Genomic DNA, 17,696 nt, shown 5'->3' on the forward strand with positions numbered 1-17,696 from the left:
GGCTTGGCAAACTTTTGTCTCGATCTTCACCCCTGACTCCACTCTAGTCCCCACTGCACCAACGACTGCATCCTCTGGGGTATCTCACTCATGGCACAGAAAATACGGGAAGCTGACGATCTTCTCATGCACATTCCAAAAGAAGGGAAAACGGTGTACGTGCATTATACGCGAAAATCGCGCGTATCAAGTGTTGGGACTTACTCCTTATCGATGACAATAAAGTCTCCCTATTGAAGGGGAACGTAACATCCTCATAACATCGGCTCTGCCTTACTGCAATAATGTCCCACACTTGGGTACGTCGCCGGCTCCCTTGGATCTCAGCCAGGAGTTGAGCAAGTGGGTTAGGGAATCTGATCGGCAGCTTGCTGAGTGCAGATGTATTTGCACGGTACGCAGCGTCTTAGTGATGATCGATTTGATCTTGTGTTGATGAGCCCGTTTAGCTATAATCGTCAGTATATTGTTTTCGTCGTCGCGCCATGATCCTGAACCATTTGAAGGTACGAGAAACCGGAAGACATTCTATGTTTGTGGTACCGATGAGTATGGAACTGCCACCGAGACACAGGCCATCAAGGAAGGGTTAAGCCCTAAGGAGCTATGCGATAAATATAACGCCCTTCATGTCGAGACATATAATTGGTTCGAGATATAGTGAGTTTTGATTCACTCTGTAGTTGCGCGTGTTAGCAATTGCGGTTTGGGGACGTAGCTTCGACTATTTCGGTCGCACGTCGACGCCGGAACATACCCAGCAAGTATTCAGTTTTTTCCGGTGTATAGTCACTCACAGCCAATGCCAGCGTCTGTCAAGAAGCATATTTCCATTTGAAAGCCAACGATATGCTTGAAAAGCAGGTCAAGCCGCAGACATACTGCGATGGATGTGACAAGTAAGCATTCTCAATCTCGCGCCGTATCAAACACTCACGTTTATATTCATAGATTCCTCGCGGACCGATTTGTTGAAGGGACATGCCCCAATTGCAAATATGAAGTACGTAGGCAATTCTTATTCTACAAGAGCTGATGGTTGATATTTAGACGCCAGGACGCTCGTGGTGATCAGTGCGACCAATGCTCACGGACCCTAGACGCCGTTGATCTCATCAACCCGCGTTGCCTCATCTCTCCGAAGACCCACACGGTGACAACTCGTCCTTCATCCCACATGTACGTCAAGCTAGACCAAATTCAGCCCCAGCTAGAAGAATGGATTAAAAAGAGCTGGAAGGAAGGAAAGTGGTCGCCAAACTCAGTGATTAATGTCGATGGGGAGATAACGGACGCAAGATTGAAGACCGGGTTGAGACCAAGCCCAGTGACAAGAGATCTCAAGTGGGGTGTTGAGGTTCCCACTATTGACGACAAGGACGAGGATGGTATGAAGGGAAAGGTATTATGTCAGTATATTTCACCATCGGTTGATGATACAGAAGTTAATGGCTTGGTTCTTATTTAGATGTCTGGGTAGGTTGACATGACCTCCTCAGGTGCCAGATTCCGCCTCATATCTTTGCAGTTCGATGCTCCATTTGGCTATGTCAGCATGACCGCAGGATACACCCCGGAATGGAGGCAGTGGTGGTTCAATCAGAAGAATGTCCAACTCTACCAGTTTATGGGGAAAGATAATGTCTATTTCCATACAGTGTTCTGGCCGGGTGTCTTAATAGGCGACGGCCGAGATTGGACACGATTGCATCATGTTTCCAGTACCGGTACGTACCCGAACACGCATAGTTTCTTTTGGCCTGTATTCAGTGTTGCCACAGAGTACCTCCAATACGAAGCGGGAAAATTCTCAAAGTCGCGTAATATCGGAGTTTTTGGACCTGGTGCCAAGGAGACTGGAGTTCCCGCATCAGTCTGGAGGTTCTACCTAGTATCAGCGCGACCAGAGACCGCAGACTCTACCTTTTCCTGGAATGAATTTGTAAGCCCCTTCCTTGCATTGCTTCACGTTTCTGATGCTGTCCCAGATTGCCATCAACAATAACATATTGCTTAACAAGTGAGTGAGGATAACCGATGGACGATCGCGCTGATGGCAAATTCCGCAATGCAGCTTTGGCAATTTCGTCAATCGAGTGTTAAAATTCGTCGTGGGCAAGTTCAAGGGTGTCATTCCTGAGTCAGCGGAGGAGTCAGGACCCTTGAAGGAGGACGATTTGGATCCTACGTTCGTCCTGAATGTCAACACGCTTCTCAAGGAGTACATTGACTCCATGGAAGCTGTGAAGCTTCGTCATTCTCTTGGTGTCATCATGGCCATATCAGCGCGGGGCAACGAATATCTTCAACGAACTAAATTCTTCGATCTCTTCAAGACAGATCGAGAGACTTGTGCCCGTGTGACTTCGAGAGCTCTCAACTTGATTTGGGTGCTCTCCGCTCTCGTTCATCCATTCATGCCTTCAACAACTACCTCAATCTTGAAGCAGTTGAACGCACCTGCTCGGACAGTACCTATAGAGCTCTCAAACGACCTTCTGGCGGGGCACACCTTGGGGGAGCCAGAATATCTCTTCAAGAAGATAGACGAGAAGTGTGCGGATGTATGGAGATCCAGATTTGGCGGAGTCCAGGCTGCCGCGGCTGCGGTTGAAGTGGTTGTGGCAGACAAGACCTCGAAGAAAGACAATAAGAAGAAGAAAGGTGAAGCAGGTACCGTTGAACTCCACGAGACCCAAGCCAGGGTCATAAGCCCAAAGTCAAGAGAAGTCATCGAGCTTGAGAAGCAGATTCAAGTGCAGGGTGATAAGGTGCGGAGAATCAAAGCTAGAACTCCGCTAGAGGGTGATGAATCATTCGAGGACGCGCTGGAAAAGTTGAAGAAGTTGAAGTTGGCGTTGCAGGAGGTTGGATAAGTGGTTAGATGCCTGTTTTATTGTTGCATGCCCAATTTGTAATGCCTTGTAGATGCACGCGGAATGTTCAGGTTGACACTATTCATTTACAGCAGGCGCGCGCTAAAACCAAAAAGGTCTATCTACTGCGGTCACGATGATTGGGAACGGAAGGCCACCCTTGTCGTTGTCTTATTCCTCCGAGAGATTGCCTTCTGATCGAGTCGTCTCGCCATCTTCTTCTCGAAACCCCATATCTCTAAGGCTCTACAAAGCGCTTTCCTCCACATTTCATGACTCTGTATCGCGAGAAGCTCTGCAAACTCTTGATGCGTACTATGTGGACCCTTCCCAGCAATCTACATCTACCAATGGAATACTGAAGGACATCAAGGGCGCGGACGTAGACGACTCCTCCAGCGATGACGAAAACATCTTTTCGTATCCTTTCGCCCACTCACGCAGTGCAGACCCAGCGTTAGCCGAACATGCGCGCAAAAATCTCAGGAGGGATGTTGAGAAACAACTTACAAGCAGCAGCCGGAGGTTCCTTGAGGCTTTTGGAGAGGTCGATAAAGTAGGCATCTGGTCATTCCATTGAGACTGTCATGGCTCTAAGTCCTGAAAGAAACTCGAAGAACTGCAAGCCCAAATGCACACAATGATGGCACGCTGTGATCAGGCCCAGATGAGCTGAATAAGACGTCTGATTCGTGCAAATATTTATTGGACAAGGCTGGTGGACTGCGTAGCCAACGGTGAGCGTGTTCAACCCGCGCCAAGGTTTCGCATCTCACTTCAAGGAATAATAACAGTCAGCTTACCGCCGCTCGCCAATCAATAATTACTGCGTTTCTCTCTCGATTTACCCTTTCAGACGCCGAGGTCGAAGCCATCACATCGCATGATGTTCCAGTGGGGAAACAACTGTTTGCGGCCATGGACAGGGCTGAGACTATTCGAGGAGACTGTAGGATTCTCTTGAGTGGAGATGCAGGGGTAGGGGAAAGTGCAGCCAGCACCGCTGCAGGGTTAGTTTGCGAGTTCCATCGCACTTGTTTTGACGCGCTAATTGGACACCCTGGCCCCGTCAGAGTCGATATCATGGCACAGACAGCGGCCCAGCTTGATGTTGCATATGCCAAAATCCAACGGTGGTGCTCATTTGAGTTCCACAAACTTGGAAAGGACGTGCATTTGGAGGTTCAACCAGTTCTGTGCGAATCAGTGAAGCGTCTTCGCGTCAACCGGCCAGAAGCTCTCATGTAAGCACTGTACATTTTGTGGTGTTTTCACGTCATTGCTCAATCTGTAATTAGCGAAGCGCTTTCAGAGTTAACAGCGGCTCGTCAAACCAGCATCCTAAATTTGTTTATGATAGCTCTTACCCGAGGAGGTCCATCAGGGCACCCACGTCCCATTGAATTGCACGCCCACGACCCATACGCTACGTTGGTGATATGCTCGCTTGGGTACATCAAACCATGGCTAGCGAAAGGGAGTTTTTAGAGCTCTTTTTTTCGGAGTCGGCATCCGGGAAGAAAGTAGCGAGGAACCGAAGCGGCGCATGGTTGGGAGCGTTTGGGTCCGGGATGGAGAGGAGAAGAAAGATGCAGCAGGCACTCCTATCGATGCTACAACATGGGTAACGGAGCTCATGAACAGTAACTTAGATAAGCTATCCGCTCCTCTAAAGGTAGTTGACCTCCAGTTGATCGCTTGGTGGTTACTTAATGCAATGTGTTTCCTAGCATCGTGTCCAACAAACCATTAGATCCCAAGAAGGCAGCATAACAGCGTACAAGATCACGAATCTGCTTCAATTTTATTACCTGACCATGCAACGTACGTTGGGCCAAGCGTCACGTCTAACACGCACATTGAAAGAGTGAGCACCAGAGCTCAGATGCCAAAGACATACCGCCTGATGTTGTTTTAGAGTGACAGAGGTATCTCATAAAGTGTTCTTAGACACCATCGAGGCTCAGGGCCGGAGCATGCTTCGCTATCTACAGGTAAGACCGAATGACTGTCACTGTCACCATTTACCCTGCTTATTTTTGCAGCCACCCAACTCAGACCTCCTTCCTCCCCTGCCCCTCCGAGATTTTGCTCAGGTTCTTCGTGAGATCATGACCATTTATTCATCTTCGCTGCTTGAAGATGATCTCCCCAACTCAAAGCGCGAACAGGATAAACTCAGAGAAGGGTTTGAGCGCATGCTTGACGCTGCCATCGACCCTTGTCTTGAGATGTGCAAACGGATGTCTGAGTTGAAAAAAGGTGCTACTGTCTGGGAAAAAGAAACATTCCTGATTAATTGCAGCACCTTCCTTGAGGTACGTTAATATGCATTACACCAGACATAGTATTCTAAAAAGGAGCAATTGTAGTCCTTGTTCCAGCCCTTCGACTTCGCCCGAGGTAGGGTGGCCAAGCTCGACGGGCTAATCAACGGGCATGTTGAGCACCTTGTTCAGGAACATGTGAGTTGGCATCTTCCTCGCCATCCTCGTTTCTCAATGTTGTACAGTTCACGACCCTCCTCCGTGAGAGCGGACTAGCTCCAATCAGCGAAACACTAGCTACTAAGCCAACCGAGGTACGCAAGCTTCTAGTCGCAATGTTAATTCCCTTGCTTATACATATGTGTATAGACTCCTTTATCATTGATGCCAACAGCCTCTTCGACGGCACTGACGAGTGCCCTTGCTCATTTTGACAAATTCCTCTCGTCTCCCACTCTGCTCACTTCGTCCCATTCGCCTAACCTTTCACTCATTTCTTCACCTCGACTCTCGAGTTTGATTCACCGTCAGACACTCGAAAGGCTTGGTGAAGCGTACCATGCCATTGTCCAAGCGGTTCGGGACCCGAGAATAAGTATGAATTTTCCAGCACTGTGTTGGGTGCAAAGCGACCCTTTGGACAAATGAACGTTCTTTGGCAGGTTCTGGGAATTGAGAAAGCTACATAAACCATCCATGCTCAACATGATATTCGCTTTGCAACCGTTGAAATGCTAATAGATAACACGACCATGACAAATGATATATCGGCTTCCCACGATTCCAAGCATGTACATGATTAGTACGGACTTGATAACGTTATCATTCTTGGGACGTTGACATGCCCATATAGATCCATACTCCTCCCTGTTTGAAAATGAATGTTAGTTTCTCTCCGGATCAAAAAGGCGCGGGTGCGAACCTTAGCATACAAGGTAATTGCGTTCTGGGGCCACACCTGTTCACACGCAGCACGACCACTTAAGTTTTTCCAAAACTCAGGAGGGAGCGCACCCTCGGGAGCATCCTGCTTTTGCCGAAGTTCAAATGTGTCAAAGTTTTGAAGAAGTTTGACCATGACTACAATTTAGATGTCAGTATTGCCATCGTAAAAGTCTTCCTTCACACGTGTCCGCGCACCAAAACTGGCTTCATTGTAAGCAAAGTTCTATCATGCCATCAGCGGAATAAGACAAACATGATGACATAGCGATCAGACACTCAACTTGTCCCAAGCAAATCCTGGGGCCTGCATTGAAAGGTAAGAATCTGAATGGATCCATGGTCAATTCCCGAAGGCGCTTCGCATCAAGCCATCGTTCCGGTAGGAAATCGTCTGCATCTTCTCCCCACAGATCTTTCCTCCTATGCATGAGCAAGGTGGGATAGGAGATGCTGGCATGAGGACCAGGCATGTAAAAAGGCCTTTCCAATGGAGACGCGCGAGGAAGAGTTGTAGCTTTGACCGATGCGCGTGCGTTGTATGGAACTGGCGGGAAGAGACGAAGAGTCTCGTTCAAGCATGCACGCACTGCAAAAAAAAAAAGTTATGATGAAAGGGATTCATATGTTGTTCCAAGGGGGACTTACAATATTTCAGATTACGCATGTCTTCATACGACGGAGATTCCTTCGGAAGCGAAGTCAAAATCTCCTCACGCAGTTTCTTCAGTACCTCGGGATAAATTGCAAGGAAATAACACATAAAAGTCAACAGGCTAGCAGTCTAGTGACGACGAAGAACAGGTTACAGCATTGACTTTGAAAGTTGGCACTCACGCACCGTATCACGAGCAGCAAGCAAGATATTCATCAGTTCATCCCTAATGAGTTTCACATCCGTCGTAGATTCGGCCAAATGGTCCGTCAATGAGCCTTCTTCCAAGGTCAGCCCTTTCCCGGCTCGCATCTTCTTATTTTCAAGAGCCTGCGTAATAAGAGGCGCGATCCACGCGTCAATGGCTTCGTTATGCTCTTGCGTAGAGTCTTTGAACCATTCAAAGAGAGGCCACAGTGGACCAACTCGAAATCGATGGATTATCGAGACCTGAATTTGTTCGAAAGCGCGTACGAATCCTGAATAGGTTCCTACGGCGACGGTATCATCTGGCTGCGTGCCCTTGGGCCCAAGCTTCGAACGTTTAGCGGAAGGAGGCAGTGGGAGAGACAACGTTTGAAGATCAGTTGTGCCAAAGAGGAACTCTCCAGCAGCATCAAGAGTCAATCGTCCGAAGAGGTCCTGAACATCAAGAGACTCATTCTGGAGAGAACGATGCTGAATAAGGGATATAGCTATGTTCGAATACTTGGAGAAGAGATCATAATCACGGACACGCTCTCTAGCTACGGATGTACCATGTGAGAATAGTTAGGGTTTCATGAGTCATGAAGCTGACGAACCGAAGAATGGGCGCGTCAAAGCCCTATGAGCTTTCCAGTCCTCCCCATCATTGTTAAAAATCCCATCGCCAAATAAACCGAAGAGACTATCCGAGTGTGATTATAATACATTCTCCGAGTCATGAGTATGATCAAGACCACAAACCGAACTTTGAACAGAGGCCCTTCTCGAAATCGATGAAATTTGTGGCGAGAATACTCTGAACAATCTGCGGCTCGCGAGTCAGAATGATGTCACTCCACAGAAGACGCAAGTTAATTGTGTCAGCATTGAGCTCCTCAAAACGCTCTTCATCGTCAGAGAGAGGATAGCCTTCTCTGGCACAGCGAAGAGAGCTGCAGCGCCCTCGATTGTTAGCTCACCCCGTCCCAATCAGGATGGCACATCGACGTACCGGAAAATTATATCAATGTTCCCAGGCAAGCGCCCCTTAACTTCAGGTACGAGAACAGCGCCTCGCCTACGTGCATCGAAGCGTTGGTAGAGTCTCTCAGACTGGACCACAAAGGTGGCCCAAATGAGAGAAACGAGAAGGTAGAAGAAAGGGGCAAAGAGAGCATCGAGTGGGCCTAAGAAGAACCGAGAAATGAAGTAGGCAATGAGTAAAGGAGGTGTAAGTAGACGAGCCACAGATTTCGCAAAAAAGACCCGATAATTGGTTTCAAACATCAATTCTCGTGCGTAGTGAGCAAACGTTGACTGCAAAGAATTGACTTCAACAAAATGTTAGGCTATTGTCCTGGCGTCAGTGCCAGGGCAGACCTAATATGGAGGTCGCAGCGAGGGCTTTTATGCATGTGCTATTTTTGCAGGTCAGATTTGAAATGGATGCCAGCGGGACTTTAGGCTACCCGAACTGCCGTTTAATACCGAATTTACCCGGAAATGAGACAGCAATGAGATAGCACTCTATACTGTAGGACAAAAATCAGCAGGGAGGACACTCGTTCCCGCAACAGCATCGGTCAGAAGCAGACAGAATTGCACGACAGCTACCATTGCATTCTCAGCTATCAATGCATGAGAAAGATCTTCCGCTTTCGTTCATGCATACAGAATATGACGGCCGTGACGGGACTGCTGGCCGTGAAATCAACGCTGGTGCCTGTGTTTAGTCCTTCCCTGTGCGCATTGCACTCAGCTACATTCCCGTGGCAAACCCGCATCCTTAGTCTACACCGAACTTGCCCCGGGAGATGAGGCAGCACTTGATACTGTAGAGAAAAATAAGCTGGAATGATAGCACTTATTCCCGCAATAGCATCGGGAATCGCGACAGCCACCATTCTCAGCTGTCTATGCGTACATGTACTTCAATTGAGACAAGTATATACAAGTTAACATTAAAGCATGCAACCCTGGCAGTCTCCTGGCCGGCATACATGGGAAAGGATAAAGAAGTGGAGTAAAAAGTGGAGGTGAGATGCCCGCCCCGCGGTCGGAACACTTTTATTTTTGGCAAAGCATATGTGTGCAGCTGACTGCATTTGCTCAATTGCCTCGGCACACTGTGGAGGGTATCAGAATAAACCGAGGTTCCTCACAGCTAGGTGTTCGCCGCGCAATCAAGCACGCAGCCAAATTTTGTAGTGGTGATACAGGTACAACAATTACAGGTCCAGGCAAATCATGCAAACCGACCACGCCTTTCATGCAAAATGCCAATTTTTTTGTGAGACAACAGCCTCAATCAGCCTCTCAACTGATGCCGAGGCGAACAATTGATCAGAAATCGGCGCTGTCGGGAGAACACCCACGCCATTTCCTCCAATACTCGTCAGGTATGGTACGAAACCTGCTTCGCGAATGCATTCAGCAAGGAATCGGAAGACTTTGATGAGGTGTTAAAATCTAAAGAGACATTTGGACAACCGTAAGCCTAAAATCGGATGAGCGTGACCAAGCTTACCATCTGGAAGTAAAGTAACGGCGCAGCCTCCCCCTCCAGCCCCAGTCAGCTTTGTGTGGAGACCAAATGGAGCCACGCGGAGAGATTTCGAATGGCTTCCAACGCGGGATGCGAGACCCCCAACGAAACCAAGTGCGAATGATTTCGTCAATGAGGTCCTCCAAAGAAGAGAGTAATGCCGATCGAGGTAGGCATGACGGATCGGTGGCCAGCAAGATTTGTGCGTTGTCACTGATCTGCTGGATAGAGCGTAAGGCGGGTAGGACCAATTCCGGCTCCTAAAATTATGACAAATACAGATCCGAAAACACACGAGAGATTGACCACGCTTACTTTTTGCTTCAGCAATGCTACACCGTAACGAGACTCTTCGTGTCGCGGGGCACTTTCGAGTCTGTCAGGAGGAAGTTGATCGACTTGAAGCTAAGAAATTTGTTGACAGTCAGTAACAACTGCGTGAAGTAACAAGGCACTTCACCCCGAAATTTTTTCCATTCCGGCTTCTCTCGTCCTAATCTCGCCTAGAGGGTCAATGTCCCTCGTAAACGCTAATGCCCCTCCATATGTAGCGACCGAATTGTCGACTCCAGATGGGTTACCGTGCAGAACCTTTTCGCTGACGAATGCCCATCTGTTCACCTCGTCGGTGAATGCCTGAGGTAGATTTGAAGATCCAATCTCCAGAGAACGTTCCGAAGTTGCCGGAGAAGAGGCGGTGGTGTTAAGAGACTGGGATTGTGGGGTGGGGAGAGAAATCCGATTGTACAGTAGCAGCAGTGACGTTGCCACGCAAACAGAGTAGGCAGCTGATGACCCAAGGCCGGCACCGATGGGCAATGCAGAACGAGCAGCGAAGGTGAAAGAAGGCCTGTCAAGCAGAATAACTCCATATGCTGCCCCCGATGATGTAAGTTGGCACTCACCTCTGTTTATCAGTGCTCAACGACAGGTACAAATACAGGAACGCCGTGATGGCTGCACGCAGCGATTTGCTTTTTGGATCGGTGCCCGAGGCAGCAGATGGTATGCTTTGTCGCTCGATAGCCTCCATCAGATCCGAGTCGAGTGCGCCATCAAGACTTCCTTTTGCAGACGGGACGTCGCTCCAAGGCAAATCCTTCTCAACATCCCACTCATGTTCGAAACCATCGAGATCGGGAAGCGATAAATGCAATTTACCATCTTTCTGGGAGCGACACGACCATAGAAACGAAGATCGACAGACGCTGCAATGGCAGTCTGTCACATACGCCGGTCGGGTAACGTTCCGGTCCCAAGAAACTTCAAGACTTACCACTCCATACACGACCGCATGTTCCCCGAATAGTATAACCTTTCCAGGGGCAGAAACCATGAACTCTCCCAATGCACGAAGATCGCCCTTTTCAGAGGATGAGAATGTGCCTCTTCGGCACTGAGGCTCAGATCCCCAACACCATTAGTTAGCTTCGCCAGAGCGTTCCCAACAAGACCACCAAACTCAGATGGGTCCTTGAACCGCCTAAAGGCCACGCCACCCTGTGGCAGTGGAACTTGTGTAATCGCACCTGCCTCAATGAGCGCGAATTCTAGGTCTTCTATGAGGTCGTCAGCGTCTTCAATACCAACACACAAACGAATAAGGTCTTCAGGAAGACCTCGAGCAGCGCGAACGGCAGGATCGATGGATGCATGGCTGATTTCATGAGTGAACTTAATGTGGCGCACTCCCAAAGGGAGAGATGGTGTTGAATACTTACGACATTAGGCAAGGCATACTAATCAAGCTGTTCACAGCCCCGAAACTAACGCTAATGCCCCACAGTCTGGTAGCACCGACGATTCTCTCGCTCAACTCTTTGTCCCCAGTGATGAAACTCAGGACTGCGCCCGTCCCATTCGCCAGTCGCTCGTGAATACTGCGTCCAGGATGGTTCGGAAGACCAGGGTAGTGTGTAACGAAGCCGAGATCGTGTAAATATGACGCAACGCGCATCGCGGTGGTTTGTTGACGATCCATGCGGATCGCAAGGGTCTTGATCCCCTTAATAGAAGGAACGAATCGAAAGGGCTAAGACCATTTCCGATCGAATTAATCACATTGGCCAATTGCTAAGGCAAATCAACATCTGAGTGTGGAATTGCGAGGTATCTGACTTGAATGTACCTTGGCCAGGTCATCTCTATTGCAGGCAATCACACCAGCCATGAGATCATGATGGCCACTGAGATACTTTGTAGCACTGTCATAGACCAAATCAGCACCATGCTCCAATGGTCGCTGCAAGTATGGGCTCATCATAGTATTATCTACAACTACTACGGCATTTGGAGCCCTTTCCTTAACGTCTCGGGCAATCTGAGCCAGATCCACATTTTGAGAAGTGGGTTTGTTGGACTTTCCAATAATACTAAAGTTGTCTTCGAGGTGATCCATGGAATGACAGATTTTGTATCGGTGGTATCGACATGATGAACAACGACCCCCATGTGGGTTTTTAGGTATACAAGAAGGCGGTTGGTTCCCCCGTACAAGTCGTCACCGGCGATGACTTCGTCCCCGGGCTTAAGGAGCCGGGTGATAACGTCCAACGCTGCCATACCGGACGAGACGGCGAATGCATGACGCGCAGATGATATTTTTGCAATATGGTGCTCTAAGTAGTCCCGGGAGGGGGGAGTGTAAATGTTACTCCGACTGAAAATCGTGTGATGCCCATGGCAAAAACCCACCAAGGTGGCTGCGAGTCGGGTTTCCACTTCTCGTATAATCATACTGTCCATCCATGCCTTTGAACGTGGCAGATTGATATATTGGGACAGAGCTAGCATTGTACTGATCTTTTTGCTCAGGGTTTTCAACAGTTGCACATAAAGTCGAAAAATGATATCTTCGAGTCCTGAATCCTGCAGGAGAGTCAGGCAGTGGTGTTTCTGAGTCTAGGAAAGACATCTAAAGACAATCGGCCTTAAAGCCAGAGTATTTTAGCTAGTCCTGAGGCTGTTTTCAGCTCCAATCAAGAAACGACTTTGGGTGCTAGTGGTTGTTGTCCTGGGGGTACAATCGCGAGATGGCGTGACTTGGGGCAATTCAAAGAGGTCGGTATTCCATTTTTGGAGATAACGTGACCATATTTTCCGCTAACACACCCAACGTCATGGATGACACGCTTGAGCGCCAAATCTTCGGTGGTTCTGATTCTGAACTTTCCTCAGAAGTTGGTGAGTGTGTTCGTCCGTAGTGAGCCGACATTTGCTGAATTTACATTAGAGGACATCCCCGAACAACGCTACGATGACCAGCCTTCGTTCCCCCCCCAGTTACCCTCGTACCCAGAAGACCATGAGGGCTCTGACGCAGATGATGAGTACAAGGAGGAGCCGAGAGCATTACCAAAGTTTAAGAAAAAACAGCGTGATGATGACATTGAAGCAGACCACACTGAAGTCCCTCGACGGAGGAAAAACAAAAAGAACCGCATCAGACGTGAGGAAGAGGTGGAGGAAGAACCAATCCCAGAAGAAAGTATGTCTCTCCCACTCGTCGTGACATGTGGTTGACTAATTTCGTTCCAGAAAAAGAAAAGGATATCAATGATAAAATTGATGCTTTGGTGAAAAGCACCAAGGTCAGAGGAAAGAAGAGGAAAAAGGATGCCGATGAAGATGTAAGCTACAAGTTGTGGAAACCTCCCTTATTCGAGTCCTCCATCTCAACTAAATTGCCCAGGTAATGGATGAGGCGGCAGATGCGGAAGTTCTTCGCGTTAAGAAGGCTATGGAAGACGCTGCTCTTTCGGATCAGGAACACAATAAGGGGGGACGTCCAGCATTACGTAAATTCAAAATGCTGGGGGATGTCATGGAAGTTCTGCAAAAGTGAGCGAAGCAGATTAACACATTGTCCAATGTCTGACCACGTCGTGCAGGCAGTCGTTACTGCAGTCCATCATCGATCATAATTTCCTTGAAGCAATTAGACTCTGGCTAGAACCTCTAAGTGATAAATCACTCCCTGCACTCAATATACAACGCTCATTATTTGAACAGTTGAGTAAAGTGAGTGCTATGTCGACGACCACTGTTCATTTTTAATATCCCACCCGGACTCCCTAGATGTTCATTGATACAAACACGCTCAAGGATTCTGGGCTTGGGCGCATTGTCTTATTCTATACCAAACCTAACAAGCGCGTGTCACCGCAGATCCGTTCCCAAGCGGATAACCTTATTGCACAGTGGTCGCGTCCTATCCTTAAGCGGTCCGCTTCGTACAGGGACCGTCATATTCCTGTTGCCGAGGCTGACGCCCCAGCCGGTAAGCGGGTGGGAGGCGTCAGGTTGTCCGCGATTCTCGCGCAGGGGCGTGTGGAAGATGCAGGTCGCGTTCGGAAGAATGCCGTTCGCATTCCCGAGAGAACTCTGGCGAATTTCACGGTTGCTCCAAGAAGCAATATTAGCGGAAGCGTACTTAGTACTGGCTCTCCTCTTACTCCCGCCCAGAAGCAGCTGGAACTGGAGAGACGGAGAGCTCAGGCCGACAAATTGCGCCGTGTCCAGAGGAAGCTGGAGGCCAACAAGCAGCGAGCGGCGAGAATGCTGTAATCTATTACCATTACTCATGGACTATGTGTACTGTATACCATGTAATCATGACTCGTGTCCTGTAGCATCCTCACCAACACCATCTAGATTTGACCATTTCCAAACGTAGAAGGGGCTGTGCTCTTGGCCTCGGCACCGAACAATTCAAACGGACACTCCACTATTCCAATAGTAACCTGCCTACTCAACCTCCTAAGCTGAGATCCTGCCTATCTCCAACCCCATGGATACGGGTAAATGGCTCAACATTACAGAGGATGAGGATGAACTTGAGGACGAATACGTATGTTGCATCTGCAATGGGAGCTTCTGCGGGCCGCCCTCTCACTATGCCCTAGATCCTCAGTTCAACGAAAGACACAATCCTGTTCTGTATTGACGCATCACAATCGATGCAGTCCCCAATCGGTTCGAATGGAGCAGAGGCAGTAGAAATTGGGAAAAGAGGGAAGCGCGAAAGGCCAAAGAGTCACTTTTACCAGGCCCTCAAATGCGCTTTGGATATAATGAAAAGAAAGGTCGTCATTAGCCCAAATGACAGTCTCGGTATCCTGTTCTTCAATACCGTAAATTATAACTATCATCTCGAACATTTCCATTCCTCTTAACGTCCAATTCAAGGCAGAGAAGAAGGGCGAAGTTGTTATGGCGAACCACTATCTTTATCAACCAGTGTCTCAAGTGGGTGTTCCAGTTCACAGTATCACGTCGATACTCCGCTCAACATGCAGGAAAGCTGAACTCAGAGATAATCACTCGAATACAAGACTTGATTTATGGTGCGCACCTTTAATATTTTTGTACACAGATTTTTACTGTGCGTCTCCAGAGGCCGCTGACGACCCGGAAATACTTACAAAAAAATTTCAGCCCGTTGGTCCCAGGATTAATGTGCCAATTGGCGACGTATTCGCCTCGTGCAATCTCGTTCTAAGGGCAGGGTAAGTAGAGAAGCCTAATGCTATGGTTTACTTGGCGAATCTTTCCCTAGAGCACCAAAGACTTCCGTGAAGAGGATTTTTTTCATTACTAATGAAGACGATCCTAAAAGTTTGGAAGGCCCGGCAACGAAACGGCTGGAGGTGAGCGGTCTAGGTTTCTCGTTTTAGCATTCAATGAGTTCACCGAAAAATTAGGACTTGGCGGCCCAAGGCATTGCAATGGTGCCATTTTTCATCAGCACGGAAGAGAAGCCTTTCCTTATCACGAAGTTCTACTCTGTGCGGCTCAGCTATTCCTTCATTCTGGTTGATCCGGCACTTACCCTATTATAAGAATGTGCTCTCCATTGGACTCGAAGATGATGGTGCTTCACCCTTCACATCAGTGTGCGAAGGATTCGAAGGAGTAATTAATGAAATGCGAGTTCGAGAGATGCCCAGGCGTGCAATGTGGAGTATCCCGTTGGAGATAGCGGAGGGACTTACGATCGGAGTGAAAGGGTAAGGGTTTGCATGACATCCGTTCCGATCCATCTTATCCGCACACTCCAGTTATGGTCTTGTTACTGAGCAGAGAAAACCTCAATATAAGTACGTTTGGACCCAGGGGGGCACAACAAAGGAGGTCCTATCTAGAACAGTTTACACTGATCAGGTTTGTTTGTCCTATAAAGTACATTTTCCCAGACCAATGAATATGACTATAACAGGACCAGCAAACGGAAGTGAAAAGAACTAAGATATTCTATGGTGTTAAGATGGGTGACGGAGTTGATTTTGGGTTGGAAGCCTCGCCAAAGCTCGCAATTGAGGGGGAAGACGACAGTGAAACAGAAGACGAGGACGTAAAGCCAAGTCTAAAGAATTCAAGAGGACAGGGTCCCAAACCGAAGAAGGTACCGTCCCGATCTCCGAATCTGTCGGTTATCACTCATGAAGTGTTGGCAGGTTCTATTTACAGCCGAGGAAGTTAAGGAGTTCAGGACCATCGGCCTTTCTCCCGGTGCGATTCAGAACTAGATTTGCTGTGGGGATTCGTTCAAACATGGACATATCCCTTCACTAGGCGTGAAGATTTTAGGTTACAAGGATAAATCTGAGCTGCAATTTGAAGACAACGTGAAGCACGCCTACTTCCTCTATCCCGACGAATCGGTGGGTGATGCATGTTTGGCCCATTCGAATGATTATCCCAATCCTATATCCCATTAGAAATATATTGGGTCAACGAGGACATTCCTTGCGTTGTTGCGGACTCTAGTTGCGAAGGATAAAATTGCGATCGCTCGCGTGGTGATGCGGAGGAACATGAGCCCTGCGTTCTGTGCAATACTTCCCCAGGTTCCTAACTTCTAGCGCAAGGGCCTTCTATCGTTTGCTAAGTACTCTTTTAGGAAGAAGTGATTGATGAAAGTGGCACGCAGAAAGTTCCTCCAGGCTTGAACATCATTCAGCTACCCTTTGCCGACGAAATTAGGGAACCACCCCTAACCCAGTGCTATCGAGGTGAGCATTTGTTGATTGACAGGAAAAAATCAACACTACAGCAATAAGTTTATAGGCTCGGATGACTTGTCCGACGCCGCCGCTGCGATCATCAAGAAGATGACACTGAAAACCGGCTACCGGCCTGAAGCATTTCCGAACCCAAGTAACGAGCGATCGTGATGTCGAGGGATATACAGCACTCTAATCCATTGAATTAGGTCTTTCCCTTCATTACGCATTCCTGGAGGCAAACGCGCTCGCAACCGAATTCGATCCAGATGCTATTGAAGACCATACTCTGCCGAACTACGATATGATTCATGAGGTCAGCGTTCACTTATGATGCCAGGTCCCAGGTGTTGATTTGCGGACCACTCAGCGCGTTGGACCGCTGATGAAAGCATGGGGCGATCAATTAGAAAAAGAACGGAATGCCAATCTCATGTTCAAATCGAGCGCCGCCAAGGGTAAGAAGCGCGTCGCGTCAGAGGTGCGCCTGATAGCCCCTAATGAAAAATTTGGTATTCTCATGGCGCTCTTTGCAGGCGACGGAGGACGGCCCGGATGAGACAGAAATCCGCGCACGATTTGAGGCAGGAGAGCTGCGCAAGGCGGGTAGATTTCCCCCGAGTCTATGCAAATTACCTTGCTGATCTCACCACGTCCTTAGTTAACGAACCCAGTTCTAAAAGCATTTTTAAAGCATAAAGGAGAACGGGTGGCGTCCAACGCCACAAAAGACGTCCTAGTTAAGCACGTTACTGCCTGGCTTGACAGCCATCCGGGGAATTGAGCCACGCAATGCACTGTTACATTTGCGCCAATCCTTGACCCATGAATCCTCTGTCAATGTCCACAACACCAGTTTGTAATGCAATACTCTGAGCAAAATCATTCTCATGAGACTGGATAACATTAGGGGTGCCACGGTTCGGTTTGGTTCGGTTCTGGAGCGATTTTTTGAGAACTGGAACCGGAACTGGTTCGAAATTTGATGATAATGCCGAACCAGAACCGAACCAGTATGTGAACCGAACCGAACCATTATTTGGTTCTCTTGCGGTTCGGTTCGGTTCTGGAACGGTTCGAACCAACTTTGTTAAATGTGATAATTTCAATGAAATATTATATTTTCGGCGGAACATTCTAAGTGTCCATAATGAGGCCCACCCGCTCTGCGCGTTCTATCATGAGATTTGCGTCACAACCCTGCCACTCTCGGACCTTTGC

At 48.3% G+C, this 17,696-nt stretch overlaps 6 protein-coding genes across 6 annotated transcripts; 4 read left to right on the forward strand and 2 right to left on the reverse strand.

Annotated features, from left to right (window-relative positions):
• The first annotated feature begins 60 nt into the window (after window positions 1–60).
• EI90DRAFT_3279165 (methionyl-tRNA synthetase) lies at window positions 61–2,976 on the forward strand. Its single transcript, XM_039066651.1, has 12 exons — window positions 61–155; window positions 226–299; window positions 352–394; window positions 514–660; window positions 719–781; window positions 810–899; window positions 952–1,003; window positions 1,058–1,402; window positions 1,529–1,727; window positions 1,782–1,942; window positions 1,989–2,020; window positions 2,075–2,976. Exons 1-12 carry the CDS (start codon window positions 91–93, stop codon window positions 2,874–2,876), a joined length of 2,073 nt encoding a protein of 690 aa, XP_038921978.1. The 5' UTR covers window positions 61–90; the 3' UTR covers window positions 2,877–2,976.
• Window positions 2,977–3,006: 30 nt separating this feature from the next.
• On the forward strand, window positions 3,007–5,791 carry EI90DRAFT_3150938 (oligomeric complex COG6-domain-containing protein; the record flags this gene model as incomplete). The annotated part of the gene is made up of 11 exons (XM_039065692.1): window positions 3,007–3,432; window positions 3,639–3,886; window positions 3,950–4,120; window positions 4,175–4,306; window positions 4,365–4,551; window positions 4,607–4,743; window positions 4,795–4,870; window positions 4,922–5,194; window positions 5,249–5,341; window positions 5,389–5,457; window positions 5,513–5,791. Exons 1-11 carry the CDS (start codon window positions 3,013–3,015, stop codon window positions 5,789–5,791), a joined length of 2,085 nt encoding a protein of 694 aa, XP_038921979.1. The 5' UTR covers window positions 3,007–3,012.
• A 151-nt stretch (window positions 5,792–5,942) lies between these two features.
• On the reverse strand, window positions 5,943–8,213 carry EI90DRAFT_2906526 (uncharacterized protein; the record flags this gene model as incomplete). The annotated part of the gene is made up of 8 exons (XM_039054254.1): window positions 5,943–6,223; window positions 6,284–6,311; window positions 6,370–6,674; window positions 6,734–6,869; window positions 6,927–7,486; window positions 7,544–7,629; window positions 7,685–7,879; window positions 7,939–8,213. The coding sequence occupies 8 exons, from the start codon at window positions 8,211–8,213 to the stop codon at window positions 5,943–5,945; spliced, it is 1,866 nt and encodes a 621-aa protein (XP_038921980.1).
• A 980-nt stretch (window positions 8,214–9,193) lies between these two features.
• On the reverse strand, window positions 9,194–12,385 carry EI90DRAFT_3143926 (pyridoxal phosphate-dependent transferase; the record flags this gene model as incomplete). Its single annotated transcript, XM_039065071.1, has 12 exons — window positions 9,194–9,375; window positions 9,454–9,548; window positions 9,583–9,731; window positions 9,810–9,876; window positions 9,932–10,321; window positions 10,377–10,639; window positions 10,748–10,812; window positions 10,890–11,128; window positions 11,193–11,476; window positions 11,600–11,830; window positions 11,878–12,089; window positions 12,166–12,385. The coding sequence occupies 12 exons, from the start codon at window positions 12,383–12,385 to the stop codon at window positions 9,194–9,196; spliced, it is 2,397 nt and encodes a 798-aa protein (XP_038921981.1).
• A 202-nt stretch (window positions 12,386–12,587) lies between these two features.
• Window positions 12,588–14,142, forward strand: EI90DRAFT_3279168 (uncharacterized protein; the record flags this gene model as incomplete). Its single annotated transcript, XM_039066652.1, has 6 exons — window positions 12,588–12,654; window positions 12,704–12,958; window positions 13,009–13,100; window positions 13,163–13,311; window positions 13,362–13,491; window positions 13,549–14,142. 6 exons carry the CDS (start codon window positions 12,591–12,593, stop codon window positions 14,035–14,037), a joined length of 1,179 nt encoding a protein of 392 aa, XP_038921982.1. The 3' UTR covers window positions 14,038–14,142.
• A 32-nt stretch (window positions 14,143–14,174) lies between these two features.
• Window positions 14,175–17,275, forward strand: EI90DRAFT_3036208 (ku70-like protein). The gene is made up of 19 exons (XM_039058685.1): window positions 14,175–14,320; window positions 14,376–14,603; window positions 14,659–14,718; window positions 14,774–14,816; window positions 14,867–14,978; window positions 15,029–15,119; window positions 15,174–15,257; window positions 15,313–15,479; window positions 15,531–15,633; window positions 15,689–15,874; window positions 15,927–15,981; window positions 16,045–16,133; window positions 16,191–16,319; window positions 16,373–16,484; window positions 16,540–16,629; window positions 16,685–16,791; window positions 16,846–16,956; window positions 17,012–17,077; window positions 17,137–17,275. The coding sequence occupies exons 1-19, from the start codon at window positions 14,261–14,263 to the stop codon at window positions 17,257–17,259; spliced, it is 2,016 nt and encodes a 671-aa protein (XP_038921983.1). The 5' UTR covers window positions 14,175–14,260; the 3' UTR covers window positions 17,260–17,275.
• The last annotated feature ends 421 nt before the right edge of the window (window positions 17,276–17,696 follow it).

Source organism: Cantharellus anzutake (assembly GCF_015039405.1).
Source record: "Cantharellus anzutake strain C23 chromosome Unknown EI90scaffold_5, whole genome shotgun sequence".
Taxonomy (NCBI): domain Eukaryota; kingdom Fungi; phylum Basidiomycota; class Agaricomycetes; order Cantharellales; family Hydnaceae; genus Cantharellus; species Cantharellus anzutake.